We start from the raw sequence: 22,248 nt of genomic DNA on the forward strand, positions 1-22,248 counted from the left end.
TCTGAGAACCCTCAGGTGTACCATTCACCCTCACACTCTGATTAAATCCTTCGAGCGCATCCAATACTCGTATTAAAGTGGCCTGAAGCAATGGTGCAGTAGCAGACTCTTGAGGGACCTGTTCCTCTCTACCATCAATCTGTGGCTCAAGAGAAGCCTCTCTAGCACGACCTCTAGCTGGAGCCGCCCCTCGGGCACGACCTCTGCCTGCCTCCACACCTCGACCACGGCCTCTAGTTCGGCCTCTACCCCTACCCCTAGTTGGGGTCCCAACATCAACCTCGGGAAGTGCCTCCCTTCCTCTACTTCTAGCCGTAATTTTGGTCCTGGCCATCTGTCAGAAAGGACACGCAAAAATTCAGTACCAACACAACACGCACGATACAAAGTGAAAGAACAAAGGGAAAATTTCCTAAAAGTCCTCATAGCCTCTCGAAGATAAGTACAGACGTCTCCGTACCGATCCGCAAGACTCTACTTAAATTTGGCTTGTATACACGTGAGACCTATGAACCTGAGGCTCTGATACCATCTTTGTCACGACCCAAATTCGGGTGTGATGGCACTCATCTCAACCCACCGAGACAAGTCAGCCTAAAACTCATTGGAAAGTAAATGCGGAAGTAATTGAGATAAAACAAGGTTTAACTTAGTCAAAAACAAATAAATAATCTCCAAAATCCCCCAAGACTGGTTGTCACGTATACAAGCCACTAATATATTACCGAAGTACGAAAGAAAATACAGTCACAATGTCTTTGTCTCTAGAGTAAGACTAAAACATAATAAAAGAGTAAGAGGTGTCCGCTAGATGGATGTAACAGCTACCTCAACACTCGAAATTGATAACCTCAGTTGTAGTGGAAAATAGTATAAGATCAAGCAGGTCTGGGCTCACAACCTACACAAGTGTGGAAGCAAGGGGTGAGTACCAAACAACACGGTACTCAGTAAGTGGATAACTAAAACTAAGCAAAGCTTAATAGATACAAGTACTCCTGTCCTCCCAACCGAACCTCCTTAACTACAACCTACATAAAATCAGCCCAACTCTACACTTGTACAATAACAACAACAATATAGTCCACGAATACTCATCAATAATCTCATCAATGAATCATATCAAGTCAAGTCAACATATACATCGCAATATAGGGGTAAACACAAATTCACAAATAATCAGAAAGGTGCAATGCAACGCAATGAAGTGATGCATGTCTGTCCTATTGGTACACATCCGCTGAATCACAGTCCGGAACCCATGGGGGACATTTCTGTCCATGTAACCTGCCACGGAGCGTGTGGCCCGTCCCCTCAATACAAATATCCTGCCACGGAGCGTGTGGCCCGACCCCTTTATTTCATAATACCTGCCACGGAGCGTGTGGCTCGACCCCTTTGTTTCATAATACCTGCCACGGAGCGTGTGGCCCGACCCCTTTTGTTTCATATCATTTTCAATCTCAACACAATATGTCAGAACCAATGCAATCAATTCATGTTCATATAATTCACGATAATAACATGACAACAACAATAGTTTTTCCTATCTCACATCAACATAGCCATTCCACATGTCCAAAATCACAACATATCAATTCCACCAATACATGTCATTAGATCACCATTTTATACCCCTCATCTTCATTTTTAAGGTCAATCATACAGTCAATAACCCAATCCAATTCTCATTACTCCCTAGTATATATGACACAGAAATACAAGCATCTATAAGCTTAAACTGAGGTTTAGAAATTCACTTGCCTCAAATAGTCAAGCAATTACTCCGAGACCTGAGCCTCCCCTTTTCGCTGGATTTCCAAATCAATGTAATCTAATCAAATGAATAATCATCATAAGATTTCGAAATTAACAACATTCATGTCACTATATGTCTAGCCTAGACCCAAAACTTACCCAAATCTATAATCAAATCCTAAACATCAAGTCTAGGGTTAGGTCTCAATTCCTCCAAACATCATACACCTAATAGTATTCAATTAATACAATACACTTAATATTTAATTTGATATACCAATATATCAAAACTTGAATAATAATATGATCGCTACAAGAAAAAGAATCCAAAATTAACCCAAATTGTATGAAACCAGTATGTCTTAATCTGCGTGACTAAGCAAAACCTTATCAAATTTTGTATACAACCAAATGATTATGACCAAATCTTTCTTATTAAGATAGCATGCCGTCTTAGTAATTAGGTTTTGCCTTAATGATTTGTACAATGGTTCTTTAATTAGTACTAATTGTTTTGGTGGTAAACAGTACCACTTAACTTAGTTAGAAAAAAGAAAGAAACAGCGCCAACGTTTTCAACTCAAACATACGTCTTTCACCTAACTACGTAAAGCCAAGAACATATATATACTAATTTGCAGAACATCAATTAACCATTACCTGAAGCAGTTTTTGGTTTCTCTTCGCGAGCGCCTAGATAAGTTTTTTCTCCTCTTCTCTTTTCTTTTATTTTCTAACCAATTGTGAATTAAAAGTAAAACCCTAATACTTATTTTAATAAATAAAGTGGTATAAGATATTAATTAAACTAATACTTTAGTCCATCAATTAAATTAGTTATCTAAAGTTACCCCTCAACTAAATAACCATAGTTATCGAATAGTCCAAATTTATAATTAAATTATTTTTTTTTTCCGGAGAGAGTATTTTATGGAAGAGAGATGACTCATTCTCAAAATGACCTAACGGGTCATTACAATACCTCTTGTTATCCTCCTTTCACCGGTCATTTATAGTGTTTCACCGGTCATTGGAGGAGAATTTTGAGGGTTTCTTTTAGCTTAGCTCTAATTGAAATTTGAAACTTGTATAAAACACCAAAATCCAAAAAGTATATACAGATTAGATATGAAATACAAAACAAACACTAAACAATAGCGTAATTAACGTATATAGGATAAAATACCTAGATATTAAAATACTTAAGAGACCCCCAAAACATACAAATCAAATATAAACGATGCTGAAAAAATCTCAAAAAATACATACCCACAAATGAAGACGCCTGATATAGGGGGATTCTGAGAAATCCTTTATATGTTTTTTTTCCGTTTTGAGGGGGAAAAAATGAGAAAGAAGGTGATTGAGAGATATGCCGGAAAGGAAAAAGTGAAAAGAGAGAGAAACGGGATTGTTTAGAAAGAGAGATTGGAAATGAAGTGGAGTCAAAATAGAATTTATTTTAGGAGATAATTAAAAACATAAAATTTGCTATGCAAATCAAAATATAGTGGTTTTTAATAATTATTTTGAACTGTGGTTATTTTCTCTAAATAAATTGAAATTTTTGCCTAGTTGCATAATTTTCCCATAAAATAATGGGCAGGAGGATTTAATAAGCTCCAAATAAGAACGTTGAATATTAATGCCCGTACCTAATTCTCATGGAAACATATAATTATGATAGATAAATAATTATATGTTTACCTTATTTCATGATATAAATATTTAATTAGGTAGAAGAAATCATAGAGATGCTTCTTTAATTAGTAGGACCACTTGATCACTTGAATTTTTTTAATCTCTTTTTAGATATTTACTTGATTAACATTTTATTAATTTAAATTGAAAGATAGATTGGGCAAAAAAAAGTTATAAATATTTATTATTTTTTCAAAACGTTAAATATTCTGAAACAAATTTAATTATTAAGACCGGAGAGAATAACTCATAAAGCTAACAGAAATGAAACAATTTTGTTATTTTCTTATTTCACAGATCAGATTCAATTTTGATGATTTTAACATGATTAGTTTTTTCAGCTATAGTGGAAGAACAAATCTATTTACAGTATTTTGGTCATCAGCCTTCAGACACTCTCAACACACTAGTTCAATAACAAATCATAATTCAACACGTTAATCCCACATATATTTTCCTTCATTGTCCACATTACTAAAATTAGTTATCCCAAATTACTCGTCATTTTAAAGAAACCAAGATAGAATTATGATGTAATAATGTTTGGTTGAAACAAGATTCATGTAGCAAAATTTAAGATAACTGCAGCCTGTCCCCCATATGGTGTTGTCAAGACTATTTCACTCTAGGAAAACACTTGAAATCAATTTACAACGCCCATACACTGAAATAATTTCATCAAAATCTTAAAAAAGCACTCGAAATGATGTTGATGAGTAATTTTCCTCTGGCATAAACCAAACCGTTGCATAATTAGCACTACAAATTAACCAGAAATTACAAAAGACGAGCAATTAATCTGCCATTACACAACAGCTGTTAAAACACCGGCAAAAAGATTCAAGCATCAGTTATTTATTTACATGTGCAGACAATTTTCTCGTTTAAAAGACAACGTGAGCATAACACAAAGATAAACAGAGGCGTTTAAGCTGCTTCCGCAAAACCAACTCTCATTTTCTCATAGTCAAACACTGTGTGGTAGTGACCCATGAAAACATCTCCCAGGATCCTGAAACACATGAATAACATCATATAAATTATAGTCAAATTACATGTTTGAATATTATATAGATGCTCAACATTAACTAGTTTAGAAAGACACTTTGCAGAAAAGCACTTCGAAAGAAGAGTACTTAATGCATTTGCATTTTAGCCCTAGAGTAAGAAGTTTTGATAACAATAATGTAGTGTTTTGATAATGATTGGACATTGCGTCATGAATGCTAAGAATTGGGGGAATCAAAAAAATCATTGACAAAATGGATATTCAGTTCTCAGAATATGTCTAAACAAGTTAAGGTCAATTCACTTTCAGAATAGATAACGTTAAACGAAATTGGTATTTTTCTACATTTTTTAGTTTATGAAACCTATATATTAAAAAATACTTCTAATTTATGTGAATCTATTTGACTGGGCATTGTGTATAAGAAACAGAATTTTGAAACTTATGATCTAAATCATGTTATAACATTTGTGTGGCTAAACAACATTTGGAACTTGTGGTTAAATATTGCCATAACATTTGTGGTTAGAAAAGCGTGTAATCAAACGATAAGATGAGAAATTTAAATTAAATTGTTTCCAAAATTTGAAAGAGGTCATACTGAAAGCAAAATAAAGTCACATAATCTGGAATGGAGGGAGTACTCATAGAAGCTGGTTAATGTAGCATCAATTAACCATACTAATGAATAGTGAGTGCAGAACAAAAAGTAGAGAGGCATACCAAAGGGGTCCACGAGGAGGCGGCACATCTAATGCTGTGAATCCACTTATGCACTGTGCAACAGGAGCCTCACCAACTTTAAGGACATACTGTTCAGTAACAACCACAAAAAAGAATGTCAAAGTACAATAAATATCAGCATATTTGCATTTTGCCAATGTGATTGGTTCATGTATATGTTTTTCAAAGACTTCTATCTCAGGACCTATTTTGCAGAAAACAAAAACAGTAAAGAGCCTTCATCCTAGTGTTAACTCAATTTCCAAAAAAGCATCACTGGGTTCAAAGATAGGCAAAACAAGGAAGTCTAGGATACCCATTCTTCTTGAATGGGAATTGGCTGGATATGAATTGTGTCTATTCGACACGTGTTCTCTGAAGCAATATCTTAAATGAGACGAAACACACCAGTAGATCAGATAAAAATTACCTGCTGCGGCGTCAGCTCAAATGTTTTATCACCAACGGTAAAGGAAACATTAGGCATGGAAGCAAGGCTGTTGCAGTCAACTGCAGATTCTCCCATTGGACTGGGCAATCGGTCGCAAAGCTGCAGTTGGAATTTGAATAAAGCCTTGAGATCTCAATTAACCGACATTCACTTTGCACTATGTAAAAAATCTACCTCACCTTATTAATGTAGTCAAAGATTCTATCTGCAGTTTCATTTCGTCTTATTTGGTTTTGCATCCATACCACAGCCATCTCACAAACCTGGCACATCTCGTCATGCACGCCATTCGAAGCCTCATTGTGTTTGTCCACCACACTCTCAATAATCATGCTGCATATAGAATCAAACATCAATGATTGGTCCAGACATACAGCAATAAAATCGAGGATGAATGTGTTCAAATAAACAGCTAGTAGAACCTGCAGCAACTTCATGTGACAATAAATTGCTCATTTTTTCTCTAAATCACTAGAGAAAGATGGTTGATAACACGGATAAGATACCAGTCTTATGGCATGTGTATATTTAATCTTTTCTAATTATAATCATTTCAAATGCAAAAATGTTGAACATGAAGATATATTTAACCTCACCTAACATCTCGTCCACCATCTCTAGAGCATAAACCGATTTGAGAGCAGATCTGTTGAGGCGCTGCCTGTAAAGCATAGGCGGGAAAACCAGAACTCAGACTCTAATATCAAATGCAGGAAGCTGCTCAAAAAATTAGTAACTTCACACAGTTAGGTGTCAGTGAAGACACTCAGACGCAATGGAGGAGACACCTTGTAGTAACAGGTGTCATCCATAATTTTCAATATGCATGTGCACGGGCACACGCGGGGATATGCAATAAGTCAACAAAGCTTGATAATAATGCAAAGTAAAATAGCAGTTTGAGACAGGAAGTAGCGTTAGAACCCTCACATCCCCAGACCCAAACCCTTGCACAAGCCAAAACAGTTGCAATAGGCTGCCACTATATGTGCAAAATCCTGAGTATACCACTGCTTGGGTGCAAATACATTTCTCTAGAATAATTATGGAAAAGGTAATTAGCAGATTCATACCTTTGATTCTAGTAGATCCAGTATAGTTTTTCCATATTCACTGACTACTGACTTGCACTCCTGGCTGACAACTCCTGATGCTCCAATTGCATGATTAATTTGAGTAATAATGGTCTGAAAAAAAGAATATATGAATGAAGAAAATTTGTTTATTCTGATGCCATTGTTAGTGAGAATTTATTACCATAAGCAAGAAACAAACATGCATCAAGAACTCAATGATTTAAACTGAACATCATGGAGTAGCAGCTGAGTAAGAAGTCACATGGCCCCAAAACACCTATTCCATGGTTATGAATAACGAGTTCTACATAAATGCCCAAAAACTTTATGTACGTGAAGAAGAGCTTCCCTAGTGGTCCTTAGTGGATAGACAAAGCAAGTTAGAATTCATTCATCCTATTTTTTTATAAGTAGAATTCAATCATCTTATTGTTCTTTGCAAACAGGGAGTGAGGGAGAAAGGGAGGGAGGGAGGGGGGGGGGGGGGGGATGTCCTGAATGATGTGAGAATACAGCTCCTGAAACCTTTTAAACTCTTTAGAACACAACAGTCGATATCAATTGGACATACTAGGATTACATTAGATGTAAAAAAAACATTCCTTATTTGTAATGTTCAACTCTGCTACTGGTTGAGGAAATATTTTCTTTTGAGAATTTGAGGAAATATTACTAGTCATTGACAAACACAATAGAAGCAATCAGAAAAATGAAGAAACTATTGAGACATATTTATTATACACAACAAAATTTGCTAGTTCAGATTTTAAAAACAAAACAAGAAGAACTAAAAGTCCTGCGGTTCACTTATCGAACAAAATGCTGTAGTTTCTATTAAAGGTGCGTGTTATCTGCTCAATATTTGATGTGAAGACAAAATATATATAATAATGGTTCTGATTCTTATTGATTGTATTTTCATCATGCAAGATACATACGGTTGGTCCTGCCAACAAGGATGTTCCAGAGTCTGCAATTGCCGAACAACCACCAGAACAAAATCCTGGAAAACAGAAAATTAGCTTCACAGACTACATGAAGAAAATTAACTTGAAAATTCAGAATCATTCGTTTTCACAGGCAACATCACAAACGATATATCAAAAAAATACCAGTTGTTTCACCACCGACAAGCACGTCACCCATATCAAACTGAGAAAAGGACATACTTTAATCAGTCCAAACAAAAGTATACAGCATGGGTGCAGATTCATTTTTTTGAATTTGAATAGAAAATCCACCTGCCAGTAGCCTTTGTGAGTTACAGGAACATATGTATGTTTACCCTTGAAATGTTTGGGATCAACTCCACCGAAAACAAGTTCACCTCCTTCTTCCTCTTTAGCATTCCGATTGAACCAGAATGAGAAGACAGCTTGTTTAACAAGACCTTGATTTACCATATTGTACCTAAGAGAATTATAGATGTCTCAGGACTTGTTGATTCAAGCAACAAAAGGATTTAGAAGGACATAACAGATCAAAAGAAGTAAATTCCATGAAATCACACACATAAGTAAGAAAATCTAGCAAAATCGAAAATTTTAATCCAAGGAAATCACCTTGAAACTAAAACATTTTTTTATCATATAAATATAGATAGCATACCAGAAAGGGACAGCTTTTCCTACAGATATCTCTTGAAATCCAAGTCCAAGAATACCATCAAACTTGGCTGCCAAAAAGGTGATGCCTGGTTCTCGAGTTGCCTCGATAAAGTCCTATTCCAAAAAAGAAAAGGTTAAGAAAGAAACTCAGAGAGTTGGTCCAAAACACGTCAATTCAATAGTTACCTGATCTTTGATAATAAGATTGCCAACTTTGACATTGTCCGTGCTAAAATATCCGGAAATAGATCCAGTTCCATAGTGGATTGCAGCAGATGTCCCTGCATCAAGAATAAATTGATTGACATTTGGCAAACTACTTTCATGTGCAAGAAACTTTCACAAGAATAAATAGCGGACTAGGGAAGAGCTGCTTCTTCGGTGTCTACAGATCTCAACAATGACAGAGTTGAATCCTAATAGACTATCTTCCACCTATATAACATCAATATTCTATATTTAACCATATCAGGGCATGTCAAGACTTTTCCTCAACATTTAATGATTTTTCATCATTAGACACATATTCCCATGAATGAGGATATGTTCACCACTGAAGACATGGAAGGCACTTAATCATCAACTTTCATGGTACATTGCGACTAGGGGTGTGCAAAAATCAAACCGACCGACCGATAAACCGAACCACAAAAAAGTGTTATTGATTTATTGCTACTGCGTTATTGGGTTAACGGTTATTTAATGATTTTATAAAAAAAGTTATCGGATTATCAGTTTGGTATTGGTTTTTTAATATTAGGTTATTGAGTTAACCGATAACCCATTAAGACTAAATTTACTATTTTAATTTTTACTCATACATAAATATCAAAGTATCAAACAAAAGATAATAATATAATCTTTATATCAAATTATCAGTACCCTACACAATTCACAATTCACACTATATTTACCCTTTAGGCTTTAGTATTACTTTAGGTTCAAAATGTCAAAATCTAAAGAACTAAGAACGGCGGTGGCTACGATTTGCAACGACAACGACAAGAATTAGGCGACGGCTAGGGTTGTGAATTGTGAGTATTCACAACAAGAACGTCTGATTTGCTTATTTCGATGTATGTTTGTATCACGTCAAATTGGAGAAGTTTTATATTTATTTTGAAAACATTTTCTTATTGGTTAAACCGAAAACCAAACCGTTAAAGACCCAAAACCAATAAACCCAACACCGCTAACAAATATCTTATTGGTTTGGTTATCGATTTAGCGTATTTAAAAATCGAAAACAAATAAACCGAATCGATAATACTTAAAACCGAACCGAACCGAACAATACACACCCCTAATTGCGATTGTCAAGCTCCTCTCATTCTTTTCAAGATAGGGTGGAACAGACTAACTTAGTAGTGTCAGAGCAACGCTTAAAGAAAAGCATTTAAGATAAATAGTATCCTCCAAATAAATTTGGCATATGCTATATCATGCAGTCAGGGGCGGATCTAGGTATATCGAAGAGGGTGTCACCCCACCCCGTGGTCTTGGTTGAAAATCTATATTTACATGTATATTTGTATACATATTTGTAAGTATAAATTTTAAACGTGGCACCCTCCGAAATAACGAGACTTGTGGTGCCAGTGCTTAAAACTCTAGGTTACCATCTTAAGGATGTAAGTCCGAGCCCTACTATAGGGTGTATTTTCTTAAAACTTTTTTTATCATGCAAGACATCAGTAGCAAATTTATTGTAAAAAGAATTGTGAATAAGTAGATTAGAATCCTAAACCTTTTGTAAGTAAAATCTTGACTAAACCAACAAAATAAGTCTAAATCTTGTATGCCTATTTGCTAATTAATATTAAGTATTATCTTGCTCTACGCTGGAGTTTTTTTCATACTTTACTGTTCAAAGTAGCGTGGCACCAGAGATTCAAAATTCTGAATCTGCCACTACGTGCAATTAATTATAAATAAAATATATGCACTGAATTTTGTGAACATGCAATGAAGATGACCATCTAAATTAATCCATTTTGATCTTTATTTGGTCTTTGGTATTAAAGTTCCAAATATTTCCAAGAAAAATTATTTATTGCAACCTCAGCCTGACGGAGTTGTTGTTCATCAGGTCATTTAACAAAATAAAAGATGACTTGTTGCTTATCAGTCTGTCCTTCATTGAATGAAAAGAAATCACAGCACACACCTAATCAACGAAAAAGTACATATACTCCAACAAATAAACAAAAATCACAGGTTGGGCTCTAATTTAAGTAAAGAGAACGTGAAACAGACTAGAAACATGAGTAGCATCTATTACCGTTCCTTTTGTAGGTACTGGAATGACTTGACTTGTATTTCGGATGGATATAACAAGCAAGCTGCATCAGATTAAATTAACATAAGGCTTCGTCATTAAGACATGGCAACATGTATTTGCATCAGTAATAAAAAAACGGTGTATAGCTACTCACTGAAAAATAACATCTTGCAGAGGGCACCCAAAGATTAGAACTTCCAGTATCAAAGATCATAGTGAACTTTTGAGGTGGTGAACCAATGCCAATCTCACCAAAGTACTGAGCATCCAAGTAGTTCTTTAGTGCAACAATATCGGTGTCTGAATCTCCTACATTTCCACCAAGACGATAACTTCGTGCAGAATGCGCTCCATTAGAACCAATGCCCACAAAAACCTGGTTGGTCTGATCCAACTTCCTCTTCTTAATTTCAACTCTGACCAGTCCATCATTTGATACTGAAAACACCAAAGGGGATAAAAGAAGCAACAAGCACAGTGCAGCTAAACAGGCTCCATATCTAGTACCCATGCTAAGCACTGTACAACACATAACAACAGGTCAATTAATCTACCATTGGTGCACACTCTCCTTTGTCATTTACGAACCTAAGACGTAGTTAGTATAACAAGACATCAACTTAAAACAATGTCTCTCTTTACATCTTCAATTTTTCACAAGAAGCTCAGGTAAGAGCATTTTACACACAACAAACTTATAGGGACCCATGACACAAATTCCACAAAAACTGGTACACTGCAAAACAAAAAACAAAGAAATAGACAGTTCCACTTCCCAAACCAACCACGTCTAGATAGCTGAAGAAATCCAAAGCAGTAGATAATGCACATATATGCTACCGCCCACCCACAGAGCCCTACCAAGGAGGGGGCATATGGGAAAGAGATATCAAAACTTTATTAGACAAAATTGAAGCTCTCAGTAGGCATAATTGACATAAACTTAGAGGATTAAAGAAGCAAAGAACGAGATAAAGATAATCTGCAATACCACAACACAACAACAGCATACCCCGTGTTATTCCACAAGTTGGATATGATGGTGGTGTATGCACAAACCTTACCCCCACCTTGTGCAGGTAGAGAGGTTGTTTCTGATAAACCCTCTGTATTTACCAAAACAATTTCCCAAGTATTCAAAAAAAAAAGTAACAGAAATATAAGTGTCTCATTTCAATCAACAAGCATTGTCCTTAGAGACAAAGTCCAAGGAAGGCAATATAACCTTCATCTCAAAATCATCCTACCCACATCAATAAATTATACACAAGGCAGAAGTACAAGGCCTTACAAGAATCAAAATTTCATATTACCCCTAAAAACTGAATCTTTTTCCCATCAACCAACCTGGGTCAACAAAAAAATGATATTTTTTATCCTTTCTACCTCAAATGGATCAAAAAGGGAAGGTCAACCCAGTATCAACATTCCTCTGGTCATACAATTTTTCCCAAAACTATGCAAAGAAAAGTAAAAATACCCAATAAATAGAAAAGTACAAAACACAACAATAGTATCAATAAAGTGATCAAAGCTCAAATCTTGTACAATAAAACTTGATATCACAAAAAGGGAAAATGGATCATGTTCATAAGAGATGATTAATGAAGCTTACCAGAGAATCGACACCGGAGAAATCGGAGAGTTTAGGTTTTTAGGAGAAACCTAGAATGAGCAAAGCAAGAATGGTAAGTCAACTTATAGGAGCTTTAACTTAGCCACTTGGGTTACTCACTTTACCCAAGGTCACATTTATTAAATTAAATGAATATAAATAGCTACACGTCGTGTTAATATATTAATGGGATCTTATCTTCCCTATCCTTCGAATAAAAATCAAGATAGTAGTACGATTTTGTCAAAATTGTTTTATTTCTTTTTGAAAAAAGAGAAGAAAAACACAGGAGGAAAGTGAGAAGGAACCTTCCACCAGACTTTCATTGGCCTCACTAATAATAATTGTATTAATTCAGTATGAAAAATATTGCTACTTATTTGCCTTATTCCTACATTATAATATTCTTTTAGAAATATAACTTAGTAAGTTATCATACTTAGAAATTTGGCCTTCAAGTATGTATTATTGTGCAATATATTCCCTTTCTCACCTTATTCCACAATTATAGGGTTAGTGGTTGTTTAATAATGCTTGTTAGACCCTCATCTTGATGGTTCGAGTGATTCGGACTTAGCTAGAAATTTACATGACGAATCTAATCAAGGCCCAATAAAATCAATCAAGATAAAGTTCAGTTGACGAAGACATTGACATTGTCGTGGCTAAGACATGCAAGGAAATGTGTGGCTAAGACATAACAAGGGTTGGGTAAAGTTAAGGCAAGGCTAGGCTGTGATCGTGGCAAGGTCATGGCTAAACAAGTCAAGGGCTAAGTGTTAGGCAACGGAAAATGGCTCAGGAGATTGGACCACAATGGCTAGTTGTGCGGGGCAGGACCTAGACACAACACAATCATGTGGGCACGCGCGAGACTGGGTGACCAGGAGCGAATTTGGGTGCTAGATGAAAAGGTTGCCCGCGTATGCCTCGCATATGTGTAGGCAATTGGGCGGTTGGGCAGTTTCTAGCCGTTAGTGGCTTGTCAGCATTTTGGATAAGGCTTGTAATTTCGAATTTAAATTTGGCCTATCAGTTGGAGATGTCAACTGACTTAGTAGGCATGTGTCTAGCATATGACTGGTGTTGTGGCCTATTTATTGGCACATGCAGACCAATCTCAAGCAAGTTGGCTTAGGGTCGAATTTTGTAAAACGTTTGTATGCTTCTTTGTGGCACGAGTTTAATACAAAGTTAGGACTTGCTTTTCTACGTGTTTGTGTTGTTCTGATTTTATAGGCATTGGCTAGGTGTTGAACTAGATCGGAGAGAAAAAAAGAAAGGGTTAAGTCTAAGATGCTAGACAGTATAAGTGGGTTAAATTATCATGGGTTGACCCCCTTACAATGTTCATGACTTAGTTTTATCTACACATGTATTTAAGAGTCTATTTAGACATTTGATATGAAATTATGATATACATTAGATTGATATTAAATATGCGTTAGGACATGCAATTTTAACGTTTGGACAAGTGATTTGAAATCATTATTTCACATTGATTTCATATCTTAAATTTTCCTAAAAAGTATTATTTAAAAAGATTGAAATCATGTTTTTAATCCTTTTTTTAAAAGTAAAAAATTAATCCATAAATTTAAATTTTGTAAAAATAGAATCCAACATTTTATATTTTGTTAAAAGAGACTCATGCTCGGAGTGAAAAGATTATATATTAACTCATGAATCTTTATAAAATTATATGTATTTAATATAAATATTCACAGCGAATAAATATTCTGCCCTGCTAATACAATATTTTATTCTACATCTCAAACTTTTTTGAATAGAATCTTCAACATACTCCTGTGGCGTATATTAGGGTGATCAAGGACATGTATGAGGGTACCAAAACCAGGGTAAGGACAGTAGGATGGGACTCAGAGCACTTTTCAGTTGTGACGGGGTTGCATCAAGGATCAGCCCTTAGTCCGTTTTTATTTGCCTTGGTAATGGATGGATTGACGCGATAAATTCAAGGTGAGGTGCCATGGTGTATGCTTTTTGCGGACGACATAGTCCTGATCGATGAGACTTGTAGCGGAGTTAACGCTAAGCTGGAGGATCTGAGACATACCTTGGAGTCTAAAGGGTTTAAGCTGAGTAGGACCAAGATAGAGTACTTAGAGTGCAAGTTCAGTGAGACCCCTCAGGAGGTTGACGCAGAAGTTAGGCTTAATGACCAGGTCATCCAAAAGAAAAGTAGTTTCAAGTACATTGGGTCTATCATGCAAAGCAGTGGAGAGATTGAAGATGATGTCACACATCGTATTGGGGCAGGGTGAATGAAATGGAGACCCGCTTTCGGTGTGCTATGTGATAAGAAGGTGTCACCACAATTTAACGGCAAGTTCTACAAAGTGGTGGTTAGAACGGTTATGTTATATGGGGCGGAGTATTGGCCAATTAAGGACTCTTACGTTCAAAAGATGAAAGTAGTCGAGATGAAAATATTGAGATGGATGTATGGGCATACCAGGAGAGAAAGGATTAGAAATGAGGCTATTCGGAATAAGGTAGGAGTGGCCTCGGTGGAAGACAAGATGCGGAAAATGTAACTGAGATGGTTTGTACATGTGAAGAGGAGAGACACAGATGCCCCAGTGCGGAGGTGTGAGAGGTTGGCCATAGATGGTTTCAAAAGAGGTAGGGGTAGGCCGAAGAAATATTGGGGAGAGGTGATTAGACAGGACATGGCGCAGTTACAACTTACCGAAGACATGACCTTAGATAAGAGGGTGTGGAGGACCCATATTAGGGTAAAAGGCTAGTAAATAGTCTCGTTATTCTTCCGTATTAGTAGGCGCATTAGCGCACTATAATTTCTTGTGCTCTGACTTCTGTTATTATCTTTCTATTACTTTCTGTACTTTGATTACTTTATTTTATCTGTATCGCTTTCGTTATTTGCGTTATTCGTTATTTGTTTTCCCATAATACTTTGAACTTTTTAGCCTTATTTGACCTCTTTTTATGCTTTTTTTGAGCCGAGGGTCTCTCGGAAATAGCCGTCCTACCTTGGTAAGAGTAAGGTCTGCGTACACTTTATCCTCTTTAGACCTCACGTTGTGAGATTTCATTGGGTTGTTGTTGTTGTTGTTGTTGTTGTAATCTTCAAAATATTAAATTTGTAAAAAAAAATTATTTTATTTATAGTTAACATCTATTTTATAAGAATTGGAATGTAATCAACATTTTAATATATCTTAATATTGCACATCAAAACACAAAGCATATGAAATTTTTTCAGAAATATACAATTAGCTAACATATACATTGCAAAAATATAATTCAAAGCTTACATTATAAATTTATAGTCCAAAACACAATTTGATATACTATATTATACATTCGCTATACAATAATATACAAAGTTTTCATATTTAACTTTTTGCAAAAATATATAAAAACCTGATATACAATATTATACAATGAGGAAATACATCAACCCCCCTTCCCCCCGGCTGAACTTGGCAGGATAATTTACTGTAGTACTTTAACTACACGATAGTTTAAATACCCCCCTTAACAACTTCAAGTGAATTAAATACCACCCTAAAGGGTGACGTGGTAGAGAGAGTGATTGCACTCTCCTTAAAGCGAGCGAAGACATTTTTTTTAATTAAAAAAATTATAAAATCATACACATGACATTTTTTATAGGTCACTATATAATTAATATTTTAAATATTATGTTTTTGATATATTAACTTTTATTAAAATATGTAAATTTTCCTATTGGCCATAATTTTTTAAAATCTTTTTCTTTCTTTATTCTTCCCCAATATAGCTTCTTCTCCATAAAAGTATCATTTTTTCCTTCATCTTCATCTTCAATTCTACCATACATATTCGACATACCCATCATCGAAATATCAATTACATATTTGCTTTGAAATTTCAATTTCTCAAATTCGTCATTGATGAACATCTTGGTGAGAAATTAAGATACATTAATGGTGATTTATTTTTAGAGGAAGAAAGCCTCCATTCTTATTTGTTTATCTCATTTTGAGGGAAAAGAAAGAGGAAAAGGACACGAAAAATGTAAGGGAGGGAGGGTGTGAAGAAAAGAGAAAGAAGAAAGAAGAAGAACAGTGCAGGACAAAAATGGTGAACAAGGAATAAGAAAGAAGTGTGAGGGGTGGGTGGGTGGGGGTGGGGTTTGGGGGGAAATAAAAGTGGACCATTTTTATATTTTGATTTTAAAAAATATATTTTTTTAATTAATTTAAGAAGTGTTAAAAAAGAAATAAATAAAATTAATGACGTGGTGCTTACATGGCGATGATTTGGCAAATGAGTATGGTTTTATGATATCAGAGTGATATTTAATTCATTTCAAAATTGTTACGGGGGTATTTAAACACCCGTATAGTTAAAGTACTAAAGTAAGTTATGCTGCCAAGTTTGGAGGGGTTTTGATGTATTATCCCTTATACAATCAACATACAATATTAAACAAAATTATAAGAGATATTTATGCGCCCATATACAATAGTATACAATCGTATACATTATTATACCAAAAATGAACTTCATGTTCTTTCTTGAATCGAAGTATCAGATTCATCCAAAACATATCAAAAACTATGCCAAATCACCCAAAAATCATATTTAGGCTCCTAAATATGTAATTGATCTTTTGAAACAATACCTACTTGAAATGGAGCTTATTTACGAAAATTCAATTTTCAAATTTTGAAGTTTTGAGCTTCAACAATGGCTACCTATGGCTTCAACAATGTTTGTCTATGACTTCACCTAAATATCAATATTATTTCATGGTAACTTCAATAACGAAGATAAATCAATTACTTATAATATAAATATCTCCAAAAGCAGGGACCAAGAGAGAGTGTTTTGAATGTATAGGGAAGAGAGAGAGAGAAAAAATATATCAATAAATTAATGGCTAAATTTCATAAAATAAAAACCTTGACCCATTTTGACAACATACTTAGATCAATTGTACTTCAAAAAAATTATCTCTAAAGCATTTGGTTGTAAAGTTTGTAAGTTGGAATTGAATATGATTTTAACATTTCGAAGAAAAATACATATATGTTATAAAATAAATTAATTTAGCAATTTATTTAGAAAAGAGATAATAAGAGAATGAGAAAATTGAGAGAATTTCTTGTGTGTTCTTGTTATACAATTGCAGTGGTTATTTATAGTCACTGCGAATGGAAAAATATTCAAGTGGGGGAGGGGACAAATTGAAATGGAGAGAAAAGTAAAAGAAGGAAAAAAATGAGGAAAAGGGGAAAGGGACGTCCATAGTGGACATCCACTTTCATAATACTCCCCTTTGGACGTCCACGTGTAGTGCGCCTCATTAAATTTTTTACAAGAAACAATATACATAGTAGTTATTTTGAACCCCCATAAATATTGTGCCTCGTTAAAACCTTATTAGGAAAAACCCAGTGGGAAAAAGTCTAATGAAGAAAAAAGAGTACACACATCTGATAATATGTCTTGAGTGCTGCCTCATTAAAAACCTTGCTAGAAAAACCCAGTGGGACAAAATCTAGATTAAGGAAAAAAGAGTGCAGCGCATATTATGCTCCCCCTGATGAAGACATCGTTTAATATCTCGAAGATGACACATTCCAATCTTGTATCTCAACTTCTTAAAGGTTGAAGTTGGCAATGCCTTGGTGAACATGTCTGCTAAATTATCACTTGAACGAACTTATTGAACATCTATGTCACCTTTCTTTTGAAGATCATGGGTAAAGAAGAATTTTGGTGAAATATGTTTTGTTCTATCTCCTTTGATGTATCCTTCCTTTAATTGAGCTATACATGCAGCATTGTCTTCATACAATATTGTTGGAGTGTCTCTTGTCAAAGAAATGCTTTCTTGAATGTGTTGAGTTATTGATCTTAACCAAACACATTCTCGACTTGCTTCATAAATGGCTATTATCTCTGCATGATTTGAAGAAGTGGCAACCATAGTTTGCTTTGTTGAACTCCATGATATAGCTGTACCACCACATATAAATAAATAGCCCATCTGCGATCGATATTTATGGGGATCAGAGAAATATCCTGCATTTGCATAACCAATCAATTTTAACGTGGATTTATTTGAGTGAAATAATCTCATATCTGTGGTCCCTCGGAGATATTTGAATATATGCTTAATTCCATTCCAGTGTCTTCGCGTTAGGAAAGAACTAAATCTTGCTAACAAGTTTACAGAGAAAACTATATCTGATCTAGAATTGTTGGTAAGATATATTAATGCACCAATTGCACTAAGGTATAGTATTTCAACACCAACAAGCTCTTCATCATTTTCATGAGGTCGAAATGGATCTTTATTAATATCAAGAGATCTCACAATCATTGGAGTACTCAGTGGGTGTGCTTTAGCCATGTAAAATCTCCTTAAAATATTTTTTGTATATTTGATGAACAAATATCTCATTTGCAAAATATTCAATTTGTAGACCAAGATAAAATTTTATCTTTTCGAGGTCTTTCATTTCAAATTCCCCTTTAAAAATTTTTACTGCCTTTGAAAGTTCTTCAAGAGTTCCGATAATATTCAAATCATCAACATATACTTCTATTATGACAAATTCAGATTCATACCTTTTCATAAAGGCACAAGGGCAAATTGGATCATTTTTATATTCTTTTTTAGTAAATATTCACTAAGAAGATTATACCGCATTCGCCCCAATTATTTCAGCCCATATAAAGATTTTTGAAATTTTATTGAACAAGTTTCCCGGAAATCTTTATATATTTTAAGCATTTTAATTTATTTAGGAATTTTCATAAAAATATCGTTATCAAGAGAATCATATAAATAGGTTGTAACAACATCCATCAGATGCATGCCAAGTTTTTGATGAACTCTCAGATTTATAAGATACCTGAAAGTGATTGCATCGACCATAAGAGAATATGTTTCCATATAATCAATACCGGGTATTTGCGAAAATTCTTGTGCCACAAGTCGTGTTTTATATTTTACGACTTTATTTTTCTCATTTTTTTCCGCACAAAGACCCATTTGTACCCTACTGATTTTATACCTTCAAGTGTTCGGACTATCGGTCCGAAAAGTTTGTATTTTTCAAGCGAAGCTAATTCAACTTGAATTGCATCTTTTCATTTCGGCCAATCATTCCTTTGTCTACATTCATCGGTAGATCTTGGTTCAAGATCTCCATTTTGTTGCATTATTTCAATAGCAACATTATAAGCAAAACTATTGTCGATAATTACATTATTTTGGTTCCATATTTTTTTTGGTGAGACATAATTTATTGAATTTTTTTTATCATTTTCAGACGCCTTAACCTCTTCCAAGGTTTTATCAATTGTTATGTCTCTCCGCTCTTTTTGAGCAAGTTCTTTCATATCATGACCATTTTGATTGTTTGCTCCTTTTCTTTTTCGAGGATTTTTATCTTTGGAACCGATCGGTCTATCACGTTTTAAATGTGATTTAGACTCATTTGCATTAATTAATTGTCTTACTAGGACATCAACTCGAATTTGAGTATTAGTAGTTGGAATATGAGATTTAGTAACTCTTGATAGGTCAGTGAATGTATCTGACAGTTGATTTGCAATATTTTACAAATGAATTATCTTTTGAACTTTCAGTTTACATTTATTTGTATGAGGATCTAAATGAGATAGTGATAATGCATTCCAATCTATTTCTCTTTTCAGCTGCTTATTTTCTCCCCCTAATGTTGGGTATACTGATTCATCAAAATGACAATCAACAAATCTTGCAGTAAATAAATCTCCAATCACAGGTTCCAAATATTTTATGATAGAAGGAGATTCATACCCAACATATATCCCCATTCTTCTTTGGGGTCCCATTTTTATGCGTTGTGGTGGAGCAATTGGAACATATACTGCACATCCAAATATTCTAAGATGGGAAATATTTGGCTCCTGACCAAAAGCCAATTGTAATGGGGAGACTTTATGATAACCTGCGGGTCTGATCCGCACAAGACTTGCTACATATAAAATAACATGACCCATAATGAAATAGAAAGTTTTGTTCTCATAAGCATTGGTCTAGCAATTAATTGGAGACGTTTAATTAATGATTTCGCTAGACCATTTTAAGTATGAACATGAGCAACCGGATGCTCAACTACTATCCCAATGGACAAACAATAATCATTAAATGTTTGAGATGTGAACTCGTCAGCATTATCAAGATGAATTGTCTTTATTGTATAATCTGAAAATTATGCTCTTAACTTAATCATTTGAGCAAGTAATCTCGCAAATGCCATATTACGAGGTGATAATAAGTACACATGTGATCATCTTGTACATGCATCTATTAAAACCATATAATATTTAAATGGTCCACATGATGGGTGAATGGACCCATATATATCAACCTGTATACGTTCCAAAAATGCTGGGGATTCATTTCCACTTTGATTACTGATAGTCTAGTAATCAATTTGCCTTGAGAACATGCATCATAAGAGAATTCTTTAAATTGAAGAATCTTTTGGTTCTTCAAAGTGTGTCCATGTGAACTCTCAATTATTTTGCGCATCATATTAGAATTGGGATAGCCCAACCAGTCATGCCAATTAATAAAATAATTTGAGTTAGTAAACCTTTGGCTTACTATAGTATGCGTTTCAACCATGCTAATACTTGTGAAGTATAAGCCGGATGAAAAAATGGGTAACTTTTCAAGTATAAACTTTTTTGTTTAATAGTATCACCAAGACCTTTAGCGTCAAGGTGAATTTCAGCATCAAGAATCCATGATAAATAATTTTTTCCGAAAATGTCAAGTGCCACAAACTCGAGTTTTGATAAATTTGACACGATGACAACTGATATAGAAATTAATTTAGAAATAACAAAGACAACTAAAATGAAATTTTTTCAGTAGATATACATGATATAGAAGTTAATATGTCTGAAGAAAATTAGAGTTTCGTGCTGATAACGTGTTATAAAATAAATTAACTTAGCAATTTATTTAGAAAAGAGATAGTAAGAGAATGAGAGAATTTCTTGTGTGTTCTTGTTGCGAATGAAAAAATATACAAGTGGGGGAGGAGACAAATTGAAGTAGAGAGAAAGTAAAAGAAGGAAGAAAAATGAGGAAAAAGGGAAAGGAACGTCCATAGTAGACATCCACTTTCATAATAATAGTGACAATTAATTTAATAATTATTTTTGTATCAACTTATAGACTAAACTTTAATTATTCAAAAGAAAAATTATTATAGATATAAATTTGATCATTTTTTCAGATTAGGATGTATAATCAATTAAAATTGGGGGGGGGGGGCGATATTTTAAAAATCAAAAAAAGAAAATATATATAACACTTCTATATTTACATTAGTTTGTTTATTAAATAAATATACAAAGTTAGTTTATTTGCTTCAATAAAAAAATAACTCAAATAGGATCATGATCACTCTATGAACAAAGCATACATAATAATAATGTGTTTGGCAACAAAAGTCCAAAAAAATGAATAAAAAAGGAAGAATGATCATTGGTCATTGACGGACATGTTATGATATAAACATTGTGGATGTCCATTTACCCTTTTTTCCTAATTCCATTAATTTTTTCTTTTCCCTAACTCAATTAATCACCTTTTACTCAACCCAATTATTCATTCTTTAGCTTTGTAAATTTGGCTATAAATAGTCATGCCAAAAAATGAAAAATATATAAATATTGATATCTTCTCAACTATTTCTTTCTCTTTTATTGTCTCATTTTCTTATGTTACTAAATTAGTTTATTTTACAACAGGACATTCATTCTTTAATGAATATTTGATTTTCAGCATAGTATTTGATGTATTGATACCTGATTGATTGTTAATTTCATTAATAAAATTAGAAAAATCATAATATGTTGACCATGCACCGTTCGCACTGAATTTCTATTAATGGTATTACAATTTTATGTCTACTTTTATAGATTCTTATGTGATCTTACTTACTGAAGATACTTATTAATATGATTATATTATTTT

General features: G+C 34.2%; 1 protein-coding gene across 1 annotated transcript; it reads right to left on the reverse strand.

The window, feature by feature from the left end:
- Positions 1–4,168: 4,168 nt before the first annotated feature.
- LOC129891805 (cyprosin-like) lies at positions 4,169–12,378 on the reverse strand. The gene is made up of 14 exons (XM_055967287.1): positions 12,222–12,378; positions 10,761–11,125; positions 10,607–10,667; positions 8,512–8,606; positions 8,327–8,439; positions 7,960–8,128; positions 7,831–7,870; positions 7,657–7,721; positions 6,716–6,829; positions 6,239–6,303; positions 5,822–5,975; positions 5,622–5,741; positions 5,192–5,280; positions 4,169–4,471 (listed from the first exon to the last, which is right to left on the reverse strand). The coding sequence occupies exons 2-14, from the start codon at positions 11,115–11,117 to the stop codon at positions 4,387–4,389; spliced, it is 1,527 nt and encodes a 508-aa protein (XP_055823262.1). The 5' UTR covers positions 11,118–11,125; positions 12,222–12,378; the 3' UTR covers positions 4,169–4,386.
- Between the last annotated feature and the right edge of the window lie 9,870 nt (positions 12,379–22,248).

Source organism: Solanum dulcamara, chromosome 6 (assembly GCF_947179165.1).
Source record: "Solanum dulcamara chromosome 6, daSolDulc1.2, whole genome shotgun sequence".
NCBI classification, from domain to species: domain Eukaryota; kingdom Viridiplantae; phylum Streptophyta; class Magnoliopsida; order Solanales; family Solanaceae; genus Solanum; species Solanum dulcamara.